This window comes from Osmerus mordax, chromosome 10, assembly GCF_038355195.1.
Source record: "Osmerus mordax isolate fOsmMor3 chromosome 10, fOsmMor3.pri, whole genome shotgun sequence".
In the NCBI taxonomy this organism is placed as follows: Eukaryota; Metazoa; Chordata; class Actinopteri; order Osmeriformes; family Osmeridae; genus Osmerus; species Osmerus mordax.
The window spans coordinates 14,177,012-14,198,582 of record NC_090059.1 but is presented as its reverse complement, the minus strand read 5'-3'; the positions used below and the strand labels follow the sequence as shown (position 1 = coordinate 14,198,582).

Below are 21,571 nucleotides of genomic sequence, written 5' to 3'. Positions count from 1 at the left end.
GAATGTTTAAGAAAGACTTCTGGGTCTTCTTATAATAATCCTTTTGTGTCCTCTGCACCAGGGGTTTGATAATGAAGAGAGTTGCCCAACCACCGAGGCCCTCCAGAGCCAGGCAACAGAAGGTGGTGTGGAAGAAATCCAAAGCCCGAAAGCACTTTTAAACTCTGAAACAATAGCAGACCAATGTGCATTATTAAACATCAACTGCTATTAGTTTACAGTGTGTAGGTCTCATCTTGCAAGAACACTTGGATTTATGTTGCGTTGTTTTAGTAAGATTCATGATAAAAATAAAAATATAAATTCAGTAAATGTATGTCACCAGAAGATGGCGATCGAGGCTCATTATTGGTAAAAGTGATGAAGCAAGTTCCTTACCCTTAACGGACATGATAATTATCTATATCATAACAGCATCACATGTGTCAGGGATGCTAATGCATGGGAAATATATTCTAGCTATTAATTGTATGTCTCTGCTTTAAATTGACCCTTTACTTTTTTACCACCCCAGTTGATGATGACCCACAGTGTTTTGTTTCTCACAAACTGCTTACATCCACTCTGTTAGTGTCACATTTGTTTGTGTTTGTGAGCTGAGTTCATGATGGAGTGTGGGCATGTTTAAGGGGGGATCCTAATGTTTTTTAATCACTTCATAACTGTAATTTATCTTACAACCACATTTTGTTCGGTTCAGTTCACGACACTATAGATGTTCTATTAATTGTTTTATTGGTGCCTCTTCTGTGGACTGGGTTATGTTACCTTACAAAGCAGGGTAACATTTAATTTAGTACTCGAGGCCAGTGACATTGATATCACTCCATAAGTGTACGATGTGTTGATATAGAGTAGGTTATTTGAGAGGTAGACACATATATTCATTATTTGTCGGCCTAATGTAATTGTGACGGTATGATGTAGCCTATTTCACATGCAAATACATAAGCTATTCTTTCATGTGCTTCGTCATTGGGTGTTTAGCAGCTGATGGGCGGGGTCAGAAGAAAAACCAAAACACTAAGTTCTGCTGAGCAGCATTCGCCACCGCTTCACCGTGGGAACTATGTCGCAAAGGTGAGACTTCTCGACTAGTTCAGTCTGTGGGGTGAAGCGTTGGGGACAAAACACTGGACATTTAAACCGAAACAGATTAGAAAAGTACCAACAGCACTTTATTTTGTGAATTTCGACGGGTTTATCTAAATGACAACGAAGTGCCACGGAAAAAACACACTTTGACGGCACCATGGAGAGCAAAGGCAGCCGCTGTAAGATCGTGGTGGTCGGCGATACGCAGTGTGGCAAAACTGCACTACTCCATGTCTTTGCCAAAGACTCTTACCCAGAGGTACGTCATAATATAGAATATTTTTTTTAACGTTATAAATAAGATTTCATTGACTGTCATACGTTTAACAGCTGGATGCGCTTTTACGCAAAGCGCGCAGCACCACCTTAGTCTACCTACAATTAAACGAGATTGTAACCCCAAAAAGTTTTTATTTTAACAGTTTTCATTTCTAGTGAGTTTTTCTGTGACATGCTGAGTCATTAACAATTGGATATTCACCTGCAACAACTTAAAAAAAGAGAGAGACTTCCACTTTCCTTAACATGAAGACAGTACCAATGAGTCAGTCAGCCATTGTTTATATTTTTATATTTTCCGAGACAGCGCTATAGACTATATAGATTATGCTTTTGAAAATAGGTCTGAGTACATAATTATGTTGTAATGAGTGGTAACTTTCTCCTTTAGAATTATGTTCCCACGGTCTTCGAGAACTACACGGCCAGTTTCGAAATCGACAAACAGAGGATTGAGCTAAACATGTGGGACACGTCAGGTAAAAACGGATTATTTTCTCGCAGTTGACACACAGAAAGATATTGACAGTGAGCCGCCATGGCTCGTATGTATTATTCTGTCCAAGACATCAGGAGTGCCAAAACATTTTGTAATTTAAATATAAACCCATGGGAACATTTAAAACATGTCTGTGCAACATGACATCATGTTTGTATTTATTTATAACACCACTTAACAAAAAGTGCTCAACTACATTTCCGCAGTACTAAATGGTCAAATATTGAGGTTTAAGTTCTCCTTCCATCGAATAACGATAGTACATTTTCCGCTCTACCAACCCTAACGCCCCAAAACCTGTTCCAAAATGAGTGGAACTTGACAGGTGAGAAAAGATCCATTTGCAGAATCACAGAAGTTATGAAGACAGCCAGGATAGATAGACAACTCAGAGGTTAAGAGTAACCTAGAGGCTCAAATGTTTCTTTGCTTGGGAAGTTACTGTTATTAGTTATATAACTGCATTTACATTTAGCAGACACTCTTATCCAGAGCGCCTTACAGTAAGTACAGGGACATTCCCCCGAGGCAAGTAGGCCTTGCCCAAGGACACAACATCATTTGACACAGCCATGAATCAAACCAGCAACCTTCTGATTACTAGCCCGATTCTCTAACCACTCAGCCACCTGACTCCATAGCATTTCAGTGACACCCATTTCACCAAGCTATTGAAAGGATGACACCGTTGATGAGTGACAGCACCAAAAAGGAATTCACCTCATCTGAAGCAATGTCATTGTCACCGATTGGTCATGGTGCCCCACCTAAAACTATGCACAGACTATTAACTGTCATCAGGGAAATATTTGACCCCTTTTTGTGTAAACACTTAAAGGGGACAACAACAAAACAATAAAGTTAAAAAAAAGCCTTGTTACTTGGGAGACAGATGTTAGAACAGATGTCTAGTTAAACTTAGGGCTTATCTGGGAATATCCCAGTAGACAGGTGTTTTGTCACCCACACCAGCACTTCCAGCAGTTACAGTGACTTGGCACACAGATAGGACAGAGTAAATGGAGGTAGGAATGTCTGGTCTTTTATGTTTATCTTGGTTTTGTGTCGTGTCAAGTACATTGTATTGTTAGGTAAAGTGTGCCATAGAATGAATGTGTATACTATCATCGCCGATGATGATGTGATCAGCAGTGTTGTGCTTTGTAAAAACGGTCTGTCTTTTGTTTGTAAACTTGTTTGAATATGCAAAGGTGACAATTCATCCACGTGACTGAATGTGTGTGTATCTACAGACATGGATACCCGCTTAAACAGTCATGTGCAGACATGCGCGAGATACAGCCATGCACGTGAGTGTATATGTGCTTGCTAAAACACCAAGTTAATGTGTTAAAGCCTGGCAGCAGGTGAGCAGAAGAACGAGTTCTGTGTGTGTGAAGGTGTGACAGCGTGAGGACTGGAACTGACATGGCAGGCCACCACATCAGAGCCTCTGATGTGTAGGCTACTGTAACACTGTGTGGGACGCAGACCTGGGTTGCCACCACTGAAAGCAAACACCCACAATCCTCATGGGTCTGTCCCAGGATCTGTAATAATTTGGGAAAGTCATAACTTTCATCATTTCCGATAGTCCTTTGGAATCACCTTGTTTGTTTTGGCGTTTCACACTCGCCATTTAGTTCCTTCTGTCCATTGGTCTTTCTTTTTCATTCCTTTTCCCCTCACTCGTCAATGTACTCCTCTTTTCTATCCATCCTTCTCCCTTTGTCCTCCCACCATTTGTTTCCACCCTTTTCTTGCTGTCTTTCTCTCTTGTACCTCTCTCATTTTCACCCTCCTCTCTTCCTCTCCCTCGGCTTACTGTAGCTAATTAGTGAGTGAGGCTGCTGCAGGCTGGCTGTAGCAGCTTTAGGACTACTGTCGGCTGCAGGGCTGATGGAGCTGAGGGGACTAGGAGAGAGAGTGGAGTAGGCAGACGGAGAGGACAAGTGCAGTGGAGTGGACTGACGAAGGGGACAAGTATTCAGATTACTAGAGTGGAGTGAGATGGAGGGCTGTACAGTGAACGTGTGAACTGAAGTGGATGTTGACTAAAGTTGAGATGGACCGTGGTTTCTTATCATGCAATGAGGATGTAAAGTATAGTAGGTGCAGTCTTTTACACTTGGGATGTCAAGCAGCATCACACCTCATTCAATAGAATCATCAAGACATTTCCAGAAGTCAAGGTGAAAAATGACAAGATAAAAGTGGGCAGACCGAGTCGAGTGAGGTGAATAGAGACAGACTGTATAATGTGGAGAGAGACTTAGCAGGTATTGGAGGTAAGCGAATGGGGGAAACATGGAGTGGACTTGGCAGTCTTAAAGGACGAGCTAGCGGTGCCAGCTGCTACACTGGAGCCAGAACTAGCTTTCAGAAATAGAGTGGTAGTAATTAACCGTAGGCTTGTATCTCCTTGCTGCCTCGCTGACCAAACACTTGCCCTCTGTCGCTTTCATTCTCCTTCTATTTGTCACCCAGCACGTCTGGGCATCAGTCTCGCTCCCTCTTCTCTTCCTCCTTCACTTTCACCCGCTCCTTGATTGCCCTCTGTCTCTTTTCTCATGGATTTGTTTTCTCTTGATATCTCTCTCCCCCCTCCTCTCTTTATCCTTTCCTCCCCAACACTCCATCCTCTCGTTCTGTTGCTTCCTTACCCCTCGTTCTGAGTCTAAACAAGGTCAGGAGTCTCACTCTGTTGGGCTAATGCCTCTTACCATCATTGCGCTTGATGAGCCTAGCATCGCCCCTAACTCCACCTTCGCCTCATCTCACCATCTCTGTCCCCTCCGTCCACACTGAAGTCTAGATGGAGCCACAGTCACAATCCACATTGCCACAGAAAGCTTAAACTAATCTGTTTATGCATTGTGACAAAAGACTGACACATCCACCAGAGAAAGGAGGCTGGCACTTGGCACAAACCATTGATCCATCACTATTATCTAACAATTCTACAAATTGAAAAAGCACCAGTGGATGAGCTGGTGGATTTTAGGGCGGATTTGTTCGTGTATGTTTGTGTTATTTTGGGTGTGTTGGTCAGGGATTTATCTGCAATTCTGTTACATACAGTTTCAGTATCTGGCTTTTATTAGAATGGTTTGGATTGTCTGATGTTTACTTTGCAGTTGCCTTGAACTGCATTGAATGATGTGTAAACCCAATTATGGAGGGTTTCAGTATTTAAATAACACTACTAAAAGCCCATTCATACCTCAAATTAAACTATACCATTCAACTTAATGATGTGATTTAATGTTTAAGATACCCGTCAATCCACCCCACAATTAATTGTTAACCATGTGACAGGCTTACATTAGATACTGTAGGAGTCAATGGAAAAACCTACACAAATGAGCAAAGTTGAGTCAAAGCAGTCGAATCAAGACCAGGAACTCTAATGCTCATCTGACATTGCCAAGGAAGTGCTTTACCAAAACACTTCCTCCACCACCCTAGCCTGCAGCCTAGGTTCTATCTTTGCACAATCTGTCAGGGAGATGATGGATATCTAAGCTCTCTGATACCAATGTGGCAACAAAGTCTCTCACAGAGAGCTGTCATGAAGCAGAACCACCACGCCCAAAATATTGTGTTTGTACGCTTAATAACATCATGCTAAAATACAGTACTACCTGGAGTCTCCTGAATCCGCAGTGACATTCACTTACAGCACACCTGCTCTGAAGGACTTGGGTGTGGATTTGATCTAAATGGTCAAGGAAACTGCCCAAACACATACACTTTCTCTCTCTCTATCTCAGCCACACCTACCACAATTTATAGATTACTGCTGTTATCCAAGCACATCCACAGTGTCTCTCGCCCGCTCTCTCGCTCTCTCTCTCTCTCATCTCTCTCTCTCTCTCTCTCTCTCTCTCTCTCTCTCTCTCTCTCTCTCTCTCTCTCTCTCTCTCTCTCTCTCTCTCTCTCTCTCTCTCTCTCTCTCTCTCTCTCTCTCTCTCTCTCTCTCTCTCTCTCTCTCTCTCTCTCTCTCTCTCTCTCTCTCTCTCTCTCTCTCTCTCTCTCTCTCTCTCTCTCTCTCTCTCTACTCCCTGTTGAATTGCACATGGTGAAGGAGACCTACTCTGGTATTAGCACACAACACATTATCATTAATTCATGAGGTGGTTTTATGACCCCCCTATCAGATGTTGACTCCCTGAAAGCACACCCTCATGCACTCAGGGAGACAGAGAGGGGGAGTGGCACCTGCTTCCATTACAGGAGCTTAGCATACCCATTTGTATGAGTGTGTGTGTGTGTGGACTTTCAGGTGTTTGTGTGTGTGCGGGGGGTGGGGGGGGTGGATGGAGGGACAGACAGACAGACAGACACACATGAAAAGTGCTTCTAGCTGTGAGTTTCCAAGTCAAAGTGCTTCGATGTTGTGGATAAACCAGGTGTGTGTGTGTGTGTGTGTGCACGTACTCAAGTTGTATATTACGCTGGCTGTGGGTAAGTGCTTGGTTGAACGAGAAGAAAAAGAAGGGTAAGAAGTGTGTGTGTGTGTTTACATGGTTGTGCAAGTAAGCAAGTTCCCGGAGGGGAGCAGGCTCTCCAAAGTGCTTGTGACTGAATGAATGAAGGTCACGTTAAAAGCAGTAGACTGATAAATGACTGTCAGAAAGTGTGTTTAGTGTGAGCCAGTCCTGTCTAGATGGTCTGATACTCTCCTGGTCATAGAGCCCATTAGAAACTCAGGGAACATTGAAAATCAATGGGCCAGATGCTTCCTCCTCACATCCTCATGGGAAGCACTATCCATCTCCTCCCCACTCACTTGATAGACCCTCAGACTGCTTTGAGACACACACACATGCGCGCGGACACACATCAACTGTATATAGACACACAAGACTAAGCCAAAGAGGGGCACTCAAGGGCTCCATCCATCTCTTCCACAGACCCCAAACCCATTCTGTCCCTCATTCATAATTCAAGACATTGCCCTGACCGCACAGGCCTATCCAGACAATATCGAGCCATTACTGAGAAAAGTTGTGGGAGATCTGCTGAATTTCTTCTCGAAACTGTGAAACCAGGTTCACAATCATTTCCTTTTGTTTCGTTTCCTTTTTTTTGATGATTATTAAAGTTAATGTAAATGGATGAAAAACAGGATACTAAAAGGCACTGGGTGGTTTATCAGATCAATTATTCAAATGGAGTAACACAAGGAACATGATACAGTGATATGAAATGCAGAACGATTTTGTATTGCTTTTGTGCAGACCACAATGTGGATGTGCAGAAGTTTATTGAACACGAGGTCTCTAGCGGTGTCGATATTTGAGACGGTTGCTCTGCTTCTGTGGAACCACTTACATTTTCTTCCTGGCAGAAGCAGAATCTGCTCTGGGATTGGCTCAGCCCAACTGGCTGTGGTGCATTTTTCTGGCGTACCTTTCACTTTTGAATTCTGTATAGATGTCCTCTGGTTCAAATAATTGTAAGATGAAAAAGCAGAAACGTGTGTTCATCTAACAGCAGGACAAGCGTGCAGGGAGCGGTGTGACTGAGAACATTCACACACAGACATGCATGCATGCTGGAGTGTCCGACGAACAAATTCAATCTTTGTATTTTACCATCCATGCTGTTCTTCCTCCAACGGCAGCCCACAGCAGTGGACAGCCATATCAGCGGGGCCTGGGGACACATTCCAAATGCTCATGCCCATGTCTCGGTCATGGACATGGCAGAGGCGATCCGTTCTGTGTTGCATGTTTTTGTAGTGAGGTTCTTTTTGTGGAGAGAACCCATTTGAGTAGGGGGTGAACATGCTAACCACATAGAAAGGATTGGTAGATAGCCCACGTGAGCACCAGCAGGCCTGGACACAACATGTCCCCAGGGCAACAGTGCCCCACCACAAAGGGAGTAGTGCTATCTTTCCTTTTTGCTCAACCAAAAGTTTCATATAAGGGAGTCAGATGGCTGAGCGGTGAGGGAGTCGGGCTAGTAATCTGAAGGTTGCCAGTTCGATTCCCGGCCGTGCAAACTGACGTTGTGTCCTTGGGCAAGGCACTTCACCCCACTTGCTTCGGGCGGAATGTCCCTGTACTTACTGTAAGTCGCTCTGGATAAGAGCGTCTGCTAAATGACTAAACATTATATGCTAATGTTTGTTTTTATCCATTTTTTTCTGAGATTATTGTAACAACTGTAAGGTAAAGCTTAGTCACCGTCACAAATAAAAAACTAATTGCTCTAGAATATCCTGGGCCTAATAATCCCTTAAAAGGACCATTGTTTATGTTGTTTACACATACCATAGGTATTTGTTTTGCTGATTATCCATGGAGCAAACTCATCCCGAATCATTTAAATGAATGATTCTCTGGATGGTGTGTGCTCATAAACTGTGCAGTACTTGTAGTGTCATCTACAAGTCATCTGCTTGTAGTCTGCTGTGTCTGGAATATGAAGCAGTTGTTAAAAGGGGTCCACTACGGCATTTCCTTTCCTGATTTTAACACCTCAGTGGCATTTTTTAACACCTCAGTGGCATTTTCTCATTTTAATCTGCGGTGTACAAAATGGAAAACATGAAAATAGGGAAGAAAGAAGATATCAGACATTAGACTTTACATATGAAAAGGGCACAGGACTGAAATTGAAATTAACTTTCTGGACCACTGTGTGTTGTGTGTGTGTGTGTGTGTGTGCGCGTGCGCGTGTGTGAGAGTGTCGTTACAGTGCTAGCCCTGCAAAGTGTGTGAATATCCTGCTGAGATTCTGTTTCTCCAATCTGTGATAGTTTCTGTGTTCAGTGAACCAAACTTATTACAGTATGCTAATCATATATGGCTAATCTGAATAGTAGCTGCCTTTGTCTTCAACCAGTTTCCTCTTGGTTGTTTTCAAAGCACCACACTGTGTCCATATCTCCTTCTGTACTCATGATTTCCAAGGAACCTAACAGGATGTGTACAGGGCTTAAGCCCAGCGGGGTGAATTTATATCCAATCAGGTAGCGTCCAGTAAAATGAATGAAATCAATAGTTTGGGACTGTCTGTGGTTGCAAACCTCGAGTCAAAGATGTTTCTGAATACATTAGATTAGGCTTCAATACAGCTATATAGCTCAGTTACCTTTGAAAATATAAAGGAACTTTATATTTTCAGTTTGGTTCTACACAAACCACTGCTTTGGAAATGTGTCTTAGGGTCAGGATGAGAGCATGTACTTTCAACCCTCTCAACCCTAAACAGGTGTTGTGCTCCAAGGCTTCACCCGATTACCTGTTTTCATAGCATTAGAAACAGCCTTTGGGGGCGTCGGTTAATCAGATTAACCGACGCCCCCAAAGTTGGTCTTTCCTGTTGCAGTTTAAACTGCAACAGAAAAGACCAGTTAATCCACTTCCTCATTGCCAAATAGAGCCACCAGGATTCCAATTTCATCAAGGTGAATCATTTCTAAGCTTTTGTGTGCAAATGTTTTGGAATTGACTCACTGTTTGTTGCATGTCAAGACAATACACTGCGCTTTTCTGTCTGTGGGAAACAGATATTGCCAATTAATTGTCACCTCAGAGCTCTGTGCACGATGCGCATGAAAGCATATCACTTAAAATGTATTTTACTGGGAAACAAAACACCTAATGGGAGACAAAACGACTACTAAATATAGGCTAAACCCTGTCAAACACAGTATTAAATCGTATTACATAACAAAATCAGGGAACAACACATGCTGCCAATGCAGAGACCACTGCCAACCAACTGAGGAAAAAAACTACCCAAAGAGAAGAAGAATGCACCTTGTTAGAATCAAACACATGACAACACATGGCAACCCCATGGAGTGTCACAGGATGCCTTGGCCATTTTCAGTTCATGCGTGGCTGCATACTGCTGTATACCGTACCATACCGAAACATACCACTTTGACATTTCACTAGGCATATACCCGAGATTATATATAATCTATACAAGGCTATTAGGGTAGGGTTAAGGCTATTACAGTGCTATCATATGTAGTCATAGAGATCATGCTTTGTGCCATTTTTGCTGATTATTTTTGCTTAGTTGTTTACTGACTGCAGTATGAAAGTGTATTACAGCAACAGCATTTTTCCCTCAACCTGGTTGCATACAGTGCAAACCAGTAGCATTTTGAAATAATGGGCTTATAGAGAAAGACAGATGGACTGCCGTTTAAATTACATATGTGCTTCGACAGCAGGCTTGCCCCCTGGAGAGTGTCAAACCACAAGTCCGAGGGAGGGTCAAAAAGTTAAAACATCAATAAACATTAGCTTCTGCTGATGAGCATGGATTAGGTCAAGCCATGCCACCATGAGATCAGGGACTGAGTTTGTGTGTGTGTGCGTGTGCGTGTGTGTGAGAGAGAGAAAGAGACACAGACAGAGAGGGACAGAGAAGAGAGGGGACAGAGAGAGAGAGAGAGAGAGAGAGAGAGAGAGAGAGAGACGAGAGAGAGAGAGAGAGAGAGAGAGAGAGAGAGAGAGAGAGAGAGAGAGAGAGAGAGAGAGAAGAGAGAGAGAGAGAGAGAGAGAGAGGAGAGAGAGAGAGTAGAGAGAGAGAAGGAGAGAGAGAAGAGAGAGAGAGAGAGAGAGAGAGAGAGAGAGAGAGAGAGAGAGAGAGGATAGAGAGAGAGAGAGAGAGGAGGAGGGTGGTGTTATGTTATTGTTCACTAAGTTGATTTTTACACAAGCAAATATCATATAGCCAACATGTACAGCTTGCATCTGTTCATTAGGTTTCCACACAACATTGTGAACATCAAGGAAGCCCCTGACAAAACTGTCTGACTTTCTAGTTCGTTTACAATCCCTCCATTCATGTTCAGAACAAAGATACTCTTTCTTTTCTGCTCAGGTAGTCTACGATACTGTAATGCTACCTGAAAATGTCTGCTGCTTTGGCAATAAAACACAAACACTGGTGGGCGCGATAAGTGAATCAAAAGCGCATAAACAAGAGAGATAAATATCTCTGTCACAGAAGGCCACAGTACTAAATAAGAAGCACACTTGGTTTTAATGAGGCTGTAAATAGAAGCTGATCCTCTGTCATCATTTATATGTTATCAAACAGCTACTGTTCACACAGGCTAATGCAACGGCCATTTTGTTGTCAGCATCTTAATTATCTTTGACTTTTATGGGAAAGAAGCTTCCTCCCCCGTTATTTCTGCTTGAAAACAGAAAGCAAAGGTAAAGAGGCATAAATCGTTTTTTTTAATTATATAATGCTGTAATGGAATTTCATCAACCTATTTTTCGGCATTCAACATGTCTCATTTCTGCTGTTCTGGGGGGTGGAACACATTTTAATTGTTTCTATCAACAACAACAAAATCCTCAACGGGCCTATAAAGTGTGAATTGGCAGTTTAATCACATTTTATCTAAATGTAGCAATTAAATGTTCAAAATTGTTTACAGTAGTTTCCCCCCAAAAAAATGTTTACAGTCCATTTTTTTTTTCTTCGTTTCTCTGAGAGGAACTCTGAAGAGGCGAGGCTACAGCTTACCTGGACAGACATATTTTTGTGCATAAATCTCTGATTTGGGCAACTCGAAAGCTGTGTTCCAGTACAGCTGAATCAGAATCTGAATCAGAAAGGGTTTTATTCGCATGAAAGTTTGTGCATACAAGGAATTTACTGAGGCAGGAAGGTGCATATATTAAACATATAGGAATCTTAAAATGTAAATATGTGGACTAACTATAGTAAGTACAAACACAGGTACAAAGGTGTAACTAATACTAAGGGGATTTAGAATAAAAATATAAAATAAAATGTAGTAGCCAAATAATTTACAATATAAAAATAAAAAAAATACAAATAGTACAAGAATTGTTATGCAACTGTAAATAAATATCTCCTAATTAAAACGTAGGTGGACCAGCAGAACCCACCACAGCTAAGCTGAGCCAATTACAGAGCATATTCTGCATCTGCCAGGCAGAAAGTGGTTTCACAAAAGCAGAGCAAACGTCGCAAATACCGACACTGCTAGAAACCCCGTGTTCAATAAACTCTTAAACATCTCAAATCCTAATTTTGAGTGATAGCAGAGGCTCCCTGCACATCCACATTATGGGCCACACAAAAGCAATAAAAACATATTTCTGCATTTTATGTCAGTGTATCATATTCCTTGTTTTTACCCCATTTGAATATTCCATTTGATGTGCTCACATCTGATAAATCACCCAGCTCCTTCTAGTATCCCGTTTCTTTGTTCCCATTTACGTGAATGTAATAATCCTTGAAACAGGGAACAGAAACACTAGAACAAAGACATTTTGTGAACCTAGTTTCACAGTATTAAGGAAGAAATTAAGTAGGTCTCCCAAAGCAATCTCACTCCGTAAAGCCAATGTATTGTGTAGAAAGTCATGTCTTGTAATATGAATAATGACGGAAGATCTCAGTGGTATGTATAAATATAGCTAGCTGATATATTTCAACATTCAGCATGCACACATTTTAGCTCACTAAATACATTAGTCTGCATAGTTTTAGCCTATATAGCCTACTGTAGGGTTTGCTTACTTACAAAACTGCTGGCCATGCAGTACTGCAAAAGCCTCTGTGTACTGTGTCCCTTGCCATAAGCCCAAATTGGATCAGCGATATTTCAGAAGTGGCAATAGGTAGTCAGGGAACAGTTTTATTGTAAAATCTCAAATGTAAATTTTTGAAACAGACAGGCTGGTTGACTGTCATTTTGGTTCACTTTGAGCCATGCATTTTTTATGCATGTTTATTAATGTTTGAACTACAGCGTCTGGTGCTGGCACAACACATTTTGGAAAAAGTGTTCTCTGCAGAAACTATTTTTACCTACTGAAATAGATACATTGAAACAGAATGCACTTAAGCCTTCCCTATCTCTTAAGCTTCATACATTTAAATATTTGTTTTAATACCTTAAATGATTTATAAGCGACACATTCATTAGTCTCATTACCTCAAGAGAAGACATGACACTAGTTTGAAAGTCGTGGCACAGTAGTTCACTTTTTTTCCTCTTCGGTCATTTTTTCATTATTGTGTCAAAAACGGGCAAGCTTGCATAGAGAGAAGCTGTGCTGCAGCTGGCACAAGGAGAGTCCTGATGCCAGGGGGTTTATGGGGACCATAAGGAGGGCATGGGGTAGAGGCAGAGGGGGGTGTAAGGGAGCCATATGGGTATGTAGCAGGGTATATGGGGACCGCAAGGGGTCCAAGTCCCTGCTGTGTGTCTAATGTGAACAGCATGGGAGACATCCCAGTGTGCAAGCGAGTCTTGCTGGCCTCACACTGCGACTGGTCCAAAAGAGCAGATTTAGGAAGGGGAGAGTTGGACACAAAGGTAGAGGGAATGAAAGAGGGAGGATATGTTCGGAGGGGAGTTATAGCTGTTCAGCTGCTGTGGAGAAGGCACCCATCTCTGTTCCACTTCTGTCCTTGCACTGTGCAGCACATCCACCTTTCTCTTCTAATCTTTCTTTATCTTTTTCTGATCCACGCTTCCCTCTCAGTCTGTTCTTTTCTCTCTTTACCTTGCTCCCCAAAGCCCCCTTTCCCTTTTTTTCCTGCTATGAATCATCCTCGTCTGCAGTGTGCTAGAGAAACCCCGGAGACTCTGGAGGTTACTCAGGGAGTCAGACCGTGTAGAGAAAGGGTACGGCCTTTAGTTTGACCTTTCTGGTCGTATACACTCTTGTCATTTTCATTTGGACCACATCTCCACATCTCATACACAGGCATGCCCACGTCTGTCTGAGCTACATCTGTCCCTCATTAAGACAGTTTCCTGGCAAGAGCTGTTTCTAGCACACAGTGAAATGGGCGAGTCGGTTTGTGTGAATAGTTTGCTTGCAGATATTTAACTGCAAAATGCATGCTTGAAGGTGGTTTTGGTAAACGTATGCTCTTCCCTTCAAGCTTGCATCCTTTTGTTTCGATGCTAATTACATGCGGATGTTTGAGATCAGTTTGTGTCAACTGTATGTGGTTTGTATATTTGAGGGAACCTTAGCTGTGCCTTACACTTAGTGTGTCAGATCGTTTAGGGTTTAAGTCCAGTTTTTTTATTGTGTTCACTTTAAATTATATAATTAAAATAGTAGTGTGCGTACTGAACAAAACGGGCTGTATATTCAGTGTTTGGCGTCATTTTCAGTGTTGTGCTTTGACTCTTTGTATCCATGTATAGGGATGTGTGGGAGCCCGTGCTCGCATTTGGTCAAAAGTCTGTCTCTGCACATTCTAGCCCAGACAGGTTTTTGTGCAGTGCCCAGAGTCATGTGAGAAGTGACAATGGGACATGGTATGGGTGACAATAGAGATGGCGGCAGGGGGAATTGTTCCTCTTACACATTCAGCTGTCCCCAAGAATGTGCCCCTCAGTGTCCCCTGGCCAGATCACAGGGGGAGGGGCTCCCCCTCATCGAATCCCATTCTAAAATAAAACATTACAAAATTACTCATAATGGTATAATAATCTTAATGTCAGGTCAGTCATAATGAGCAGGTATGACAATCTCAGTTTTGTCAGATCAGACATTTTCACAACACTGTAGTGAAACATAAGAACAATCTTGTCAATGTAGAAAATATGAATACATATGAATGATGTGTTTTTGTGTACCCGCAGGTTCGTCCTACTACGACAACGTTCGACCGCTAGCCTACCCGGACGCAGACGCCGTCCTCATCTGCTTCGACATCAGCCGACCAGAGACACTCAACAGTGTACTGAAGAAGGTCAGCGCACTAGGTGGCCATGTCAGACACTGGCTCTATTTCATTCAAAATAATACTCTTAGGCAGTCGAGGAAATTGTGTTAATTGTCAGTGATGGATTTTGCTGTACTAATCAGGTCAAACTGTCCCCCAAAGATTTCCAAAAGTTGATATGTGTGTGAGGAAATGTGTGGGAATGCAAAATTAGAGAAAATTCAAATAATAACAATTATTAATTCAGATGAATCACAATGGTTTCTCAGATCCACAAACTCTACGTAACAGCTAAACTCGAATTGAAACAATTTTTTTCTACTGGACTTACAAAGGAAGTGGCCTTTCAGTGAGTCACAAGGCCAAAGCCCCTTCAGCAGGTCACAGCGCTAATCAGTTCTGGAACGGCTCGTATTCACCTTTTGGTTCAAAGACACAAACCCCACTGAGTGTGTGGCGAATGTCAGCGACGTGGGAACACGGTAGGAATGTCTTTCACTGTGGAGTGGACATTCCTGTTGTCAGCTTCATTGCCCACCGATGACATCATCATTGTAAGACTAAAAACGTTCAATTGTTTCTGTACCAAACAATACTATCAGTTTTGTTTGGGGGTCCACTTGAAGCCCAACTTGACCCCTGACCCCTATAGAGATACCCAATAATCTTTAGCCAACAGGCCTATGGGTGTTGAATACCCAATTTGACAAAAGATGCCTACAATTGGGCTCTTGACCCACGACAACCTTTCAAGTGCCAAGCATGCCATTGTGACATGGTCTATCTATTCAGGGCTTTGATTCTAAACATTGGCTAACTAGGAAATACCACCCAAGAATATAAAAAAAACAAGTGTTTTTGTACATTTTATGAGTGCTTTTGTTTTGGTAATGGATGTGTGGTCATTGCATCACATCCATTTTCTTGCAGAATGTAGCTTTCGTTATGAAAAGCTCCCCAGTAGTTTTCCTACTTGCCCCTGACCTTTTTCATTTCCTCTCTTTGTTAACCTACCTTCTGTACATTTCTCAAGAGGGAATCAATCCCACCTCTCCTTCAAGTCTCCCTCCCAGGCCTTCAACTATACTTTTATAACCAGTGTTCACTCATTCTCTTTCTCCTCCTTGGAGGCATGAGCCGTATGTAGTCCATAACAATATGTATTTTCTCTTTCCTGAAGCCTGCATGTTTACCTGGCCACATCCTTCCCATCACCCTCTCTACCCTCTAGATTTGCCTTCACTGCCCTCTCCCTCTCTGTCCTCGTGTGGTTTCAGCTTTCTCCAGTGTGAAACTTAGACTCTTGAGAGTGATGATGTGGAAGCTGTTGCACCCTGCCCCGAGGCTTGCTCTGTGAGTGGGAGAGAGAAACAGAGTAAAAAAGAAGAGAAGAACACGGGAAAAGTGATAGAAAGAGAGCAAGTTAAAGAGAAGAGTGGAAGAAATAGAAGTGTGTGTGAGAGAGAGAGGCAGGCTCTCCGCAGGCCCAATACCAACCCTTCCGTTCAGTACACATCCTGTATTTCCCACAGCCACTTTTATTAATATTGCCTGGGGCCAAGGGAAAGAGGACTAGCTAGCTGCTTTCACTATATTGGAGGGGTTATATAACACAAGCTGTGTTGTAATCACAGGCTTGATCAACTACTGGCCTCTGGAACTCTAGAGGATGTTACCCAAGCTAAGTTGGGATGTGCACGCTGGTGGGATACATCTGTGTTGTTTTGGGAATATCACATCGCATTTTTGAAGTGAAAGGATGAGTGCAGTCTGATATTAAGATACAAAGCACAGTGTACTCGAAAGAACAGTTATGACCATCATGTATTAATGCTAATCAATAATATGAATTGGATCTAATAAATAAATTATATAATTATTATATCAGTAAACCTATTTGATTTTCTTGCCTATGACAAAGAAGTTCTTAATTTAACAATAACTGCCCACAGCCCCTCCTTGTTTACAAGTGGTCCTCTGTTTAACTGATAACCCTTTGTCAGATACAACAGCCCTCAGTGAGTATACAACAAGCACAGGGTATAACTGCTGTGACACAGGCGCCTAGAAAAAGAGGAGGCCTTTGTCTACAGTATAAACAGAGAAGTATCGTTCAAAGTGACTGCCCGTGCATTAGCATGAAGGGATAATGAAAGCAGTCAGATAAGGGAGGGAAAGGGAAAGAGAGCGAGGAGAGGAAGGAACAGAATGAGAGAGAGAAAATGAGAGAGCGGTTTGAGAACACTGTCTTTCGGTCCTAATCAGTATTATCTAGCTAGCTCGTGCTAAATAACACTACTCATTTGTTCTGCAAACATAGTCATTACTGCGAAGAGACAATAACACGAATGGTCATTCTTTTCTGAAGTCAACACGACACGAGATAGTCACGTGACAACTCTCAGATGTGTATTGTGCGGCGGTGACAATGACTACATTTAGCTTTTCCCAGATGTGGCTGGGGAAAGCAGTATTCGTGTGGATTTGAATCCATGTTACATCTACTATGCTGCATGTATTTTTCTAACAGTGCAAAACATACATCTCTTTTCTCCCATGGATTCATACCTGTCTTGGTGTACTTGTCTGACTGGTTCTGTCTGTCCTCTGTGTTTCCACACAGTGGCAGGGAGAGACCCAGGAGTTCTGTCCCAATGCCAAGGTGGTTCTGGTGGGATGCAAGCTGGACATGAGGACGGACCTCAACGTGCTGAGAGAACTGTCCAAACTCAGACTCATCCCCGTCACTCACGAGCAGGTGAGAGACACTTTCCACAACTCTTTCCGCAGTTGCCCCTTGGGATGAATAAACGACCTACCTAACCTCTTTTGTCAGATACGTTTCTCGTCTCAAGGGGAACACATGTGTAACTGAATCTCAGATCAAATGCTGGATAAAATACTTACTGCTCAGTGTGTCACATGTACTAGTACTGGACTTACTGGAAAAACTCAATGGTAGGAATGCTGTTTTACTGTCATGTCAAACCCACATCCTGCAACTGTCATAAGTATGCCACTTGTCAAAACAGATCAACAAGCAACATCTCCAGCCAGAGCCCAAGCATAAGTACTGGCCCAGAGGTTCTTAGTTCTAATGGGACTGCTTTATTCTGTGCCTGTCATTCGACAGTCCGAGACTGATGAACATCAATTCCAACAGTGTAGAATTGACAGGTTTCGTAATGTACAGCAGTAGGTGCCCTGCGCAGCCAAATACAGTAGATACTCCAGGATGTGTGCACCATCAGAATGACAGATTAATGGAGCTCAAATACAAAACACACTTCACAATGGTAGTCCATGTACCTGTTCATGCTACACAGACCCCCTCCCCCATTCTACTCTGGCATTAATACACACCCATTAGGTTGTATTGTAAAGACTGCAGACCACCCTTTAGGAATTCTAATGTAACTTGCTGCAAAGAACACACTCAATATTTTACCTCTCCTAAGACAGAGAACAGCATGTGATTGTACTGCTCAGTCCCTTTTAGCTGACACTCTCATTACCTCCTTCCCTCTCAATCCGTTCACACAACACTGCTGTTGTAAGGCATTTTTAGACAGACACATGATGGCATTACCTTACCAGGACAGTTTTTCCATTGTTTCAACAACATAATTTGACTCTAAGAGAACGCACTGTGAACCAACGGAAGCATGAAAGTTACGCGGCTAACTGAATGTTCTTTAAAAATATTAAAAGAAATTGAGCAGAAGGATGAAAGGTTGAGGAAAAAACTGATAACATGCACACTGGAATCATTTCATTGTGTTATCCTCATCACAATAAACACAGGAAAGTCTCATCAAGTCATTACCACAGGAAGACTGTTAAACGTTATAAATTCTTCCCATCCGATTAGTTTCATCCAGATGTCTCTACAAAAAGTAGAATAGACAAAAAATACTTTGACTCGCTTTAATGTCTTGAAATAGGCCAAATGAAACCTAAATTGACTTGACTGGACCTACTATATGATAGAAATGAACCAATTCCACGACATTTCCTCTTTGTTTTACGATAATCTTCTTAAATGACCTCCGAGCTAATGACATGCAAGAGGGTGAAACGTCTCCTCAAAGACTTCTATTCAGAGGCCTGTTTGGCCTCTAACGAAAAGCAAATGGCAGTAACGTGTGACTTTCACGCAACTGAACGGGTTCTCTCCTACAAATTCAATCCCAGGGGAATCTGGGCAGTTACAAGGATGAATGTTGCGTGAACTCACACGCCTTCCGCCATAATTTGCTTAGGGTCAAAACAGAGAAATGTCGGTCATCTCTCTCAGTGCCCGGTGACAGACTGACTTACTTGAACTGAGTTCAAGTTGGATTTGTAACCAGAAGCAGGATAATGAAGCTGAATGTTTGTGAAGGAACGAAAGCTGAACGGATGTTTTTTCAACACGACATGGCACATGACAGTAACAGTGATTGCGGCTGTTGGATGTGCTTACAGTGTCTCCTTTCACCTTTAATCAAATCGCTAAAACCGTCTGAGCGAGTGCAAGATACAAACTGTGTGTGTGTGAGTATGTGTGTGAGAGGGACGATACGAGCGGAGGAGAACAGAGTAATGCAGGGTGAGATGCAGGGAGACCCTGTGACCTGGAGTAGTTTTGTGAGCCCAGATCAAGCACAGGGTGCATCAGTCTCAGAGTAGACTCAGTTTTCTGCTCCAGTTGGACAGCTCTATGGCTCCTGAATATTTCAGAAGACTGTGTAAGGTTTTTCCTCTCATCTGTCTGCCCACCTTTTGAGTCAGGGGAACATGATTAGGTTGCATTTCCTTTTAAACTTTTGACTGGTTCTGTACATATATTTTAAGTTTATAAAATGTATATTTATTGCTATTGAAAAGTACTTGCTGCTATTCTTACCAAACTCAGTGTAACTGTAGTCAGAGTATTGTACTCTGCAAAAGCACTACTGACAGTTTTGTGGTTTCCTTGTTTCCAGGGCACCGGTCTGGCCAGGCAGATAGGGGCTGTGGCCTACGCAGAGTGCACCTCCAAGTACTCTGAGAACAGCGTCCGGGACGTGTTCCACGTCACCACGCTGGCATCTGTGGCGCGCGTCCATCGGCCTGTGTCACAGCTCAAACGCACCGGCTCACGGCGGGGCCTCAAGCGGGTATCCCAGCAGCCTCCACGGACTGAGATCCTGGAGCAAACCCCCGCCATCAGAAAGGATCGAGCCAAGAGCTGTACGCTCATGTAGGGACGGACTGTACGAACTGGCCCAGAGGGTGTACAAAACGGACATGAATTTTATTTATAGTTTTTTCCTTGTTTCCTTTGCACTGCAAAAAAAGACAATGAATACAACAAGGATTGCAATGCTGAAGAGTGAGGGGACTTTGTTCATCATCAACAAATGTTTCCTTTTTCCCCCTTGTATAACTGTTTTTCTGTACATATGTCTGGGTCGGATCCTTGCCACTTCATTGCCACATTTTCTAACAACCTCACACATAACAGCAAAATGAAAGAGAAACAAACCCAAACGAGAGATACTACTGTAGCTAATGCAAGAGAATTAAGGCGAAAAGGAATGTAAGGGGAGGAGGAGGAGAGGTCTAATGAGATTGATAAGGGAGCCCTTTCCATTAAGTTGTTTCCTGTCTTCAAATGCCATTTTCTGTGTCAGTGTTCATTTACAAGCACAAAATGATGCACGCAAAGTGTTCAGATTTAAATGTCAGGGAATGATGTTATCGTCCCATTCAATCTAATGAGATAACTAGATGGTTAGAAGCCCAGAGAGACACAGAATTACAGGGCTGATGACACTAAAAACCACAAGTGCTTTCAGAGGAAAATAAGAACTAAAAAATAAGACTTTTACTTATCACTCACCACTAAATATAGATGTGTTTAAATAATTGTACAAAGTAAATAATAATGTTTGCGATACGTTGCAATGTTGGGATAGGAAGGGGCTGTTTAACAATGTCTTGTTTGTTTGATCCGGAAATTAAAAAAACACCTGCTCTGCTACTCTATGTACATTTTCATATCTGAGATTCATAATGAACTACTGGTTCCAATAGACACACTGAAAGAAAGTAACCAGTAGATCTTTACATATAGTGAACTAGTTTCCATCTGGTGTATTGCTCTTGACAGTTTATCCTCATTCCCCCTTTGTGTCCCTCCTCGCCCCCTCCCGTCCTGATCAGGGCCCCCAGCCAGTTCCTGCTTCTGTGAGCAGCAGCAAAGTGACATTTCACAGCGTCACTATGATGTCTTCATGTACTTGTGAGTGCGAGGTCACGGAACACTGGCTCGGGGCAAGGCCAGAGCTGCCCTCCAGTCCACAGAACTCTCTGGGAAAACTGGTTCAGACAAGAGCTACTGACAACCTGCTACCCTGTCGGCCTTTAGCCTGAAGTCACATTGTAATCTCATGACCGAATACTTACTATTCGCCGTATGTCTGCCTATAGCATTTCCAAGTTGTCACTTTACCAGTCAGTAAAAAGAAAGGTTTGTCCTTAAAAAATACAACATTTATGTGTTTCCTAGCTAAATAATTATGGTAGTTGTCAGTTGTAAAGTAAGGTGATGTGAATTGTCAGGGATGAGATACTACGTAGCCTGCAGAAGTAAAATAGCTCATCCTTGCTGGATGCTTCAGTAAACATCCAGGTGAGAAAGGTTTCTTTAAAGTCATTGTGCCCCAAGTGCCCATAGAGGGTCTGTAGCTGTTGAAACATCATTGTTGATGCTGTAGACATCCTGAATTATGTCATCTTCCTTAACGTGAGCGCACAGGTAATGTCCATGTTTAGCAAACAGTCATCCCTCTTTTTGCTTGTCCTTGTTGTTGCTTTACCGCTTCCTCAATGTCACCAGACACACACAGCCCAAAGCAGAGCCTGCATTAGCTCTCGGAGATGGTGGGCCTCATTTAAGAGCGTCTGCTAAATGACTAAATGTAAATTTACCTCCAACACACACACACACACACT

At 42.5% G+C, this 21,571-nt stretch overlaps 1 protein-coding gene across 1 annotated transcript; it reads left to right on the top strand.

Annotated features, from left to right (window-relative positions):
• The first annotated feature begins 1,059 nt into the window (after positions 1–1,059).
• On the top strand, positions 1,060–20,591 carry LOC136950136 (rho-related GTP-binding protein RhoN-like). The gene is made up of 5 exons (XM_067244256.1): positions 1,060–1,354; positions 1,766–1,853; positions 14,508–14,617; positions 17,214–17,348; positions 19,558–20,591. The coding sequence occupies exons 1-5, from the start codon at positions 1,253–1,255 to the stop codon at positions 19,816–19,818; spliced, it is 696 nt and encodes a 231-aa protein (XP_067100357.1). The 5' UTR covers positions 1,060–1,252; the 3' UTR covers positions 19,819–20,591.
• Positions 20,592–21,571: the final 980 nt, after the last annotated feature.

Bases quoted from the DNA above. Each gene is read 5' to 3' on its own strand.
- LOC136950136 (XM_067244256.1), top strand. From the start codon at position 1,253: ATGGAGAGCAAAGGCAGCCGCTGTAAGATCGTGGTGGTCGGCGATACG. The intron at 1,854-14,507 runs GTAAAAACGGAT...GTGTACCCGCAG, and splicing joins AAACATGTGGGACACGTCAG to GTTCGTCCTACTACGACAAC. The intron at 17,349-19,557 runs GTGAGAGACACT...CCTTGTTTCCAG, and splicing joins TCCCCGTCACTCACGAGCAG to GGCACCGGTCTGGCCAGGCA.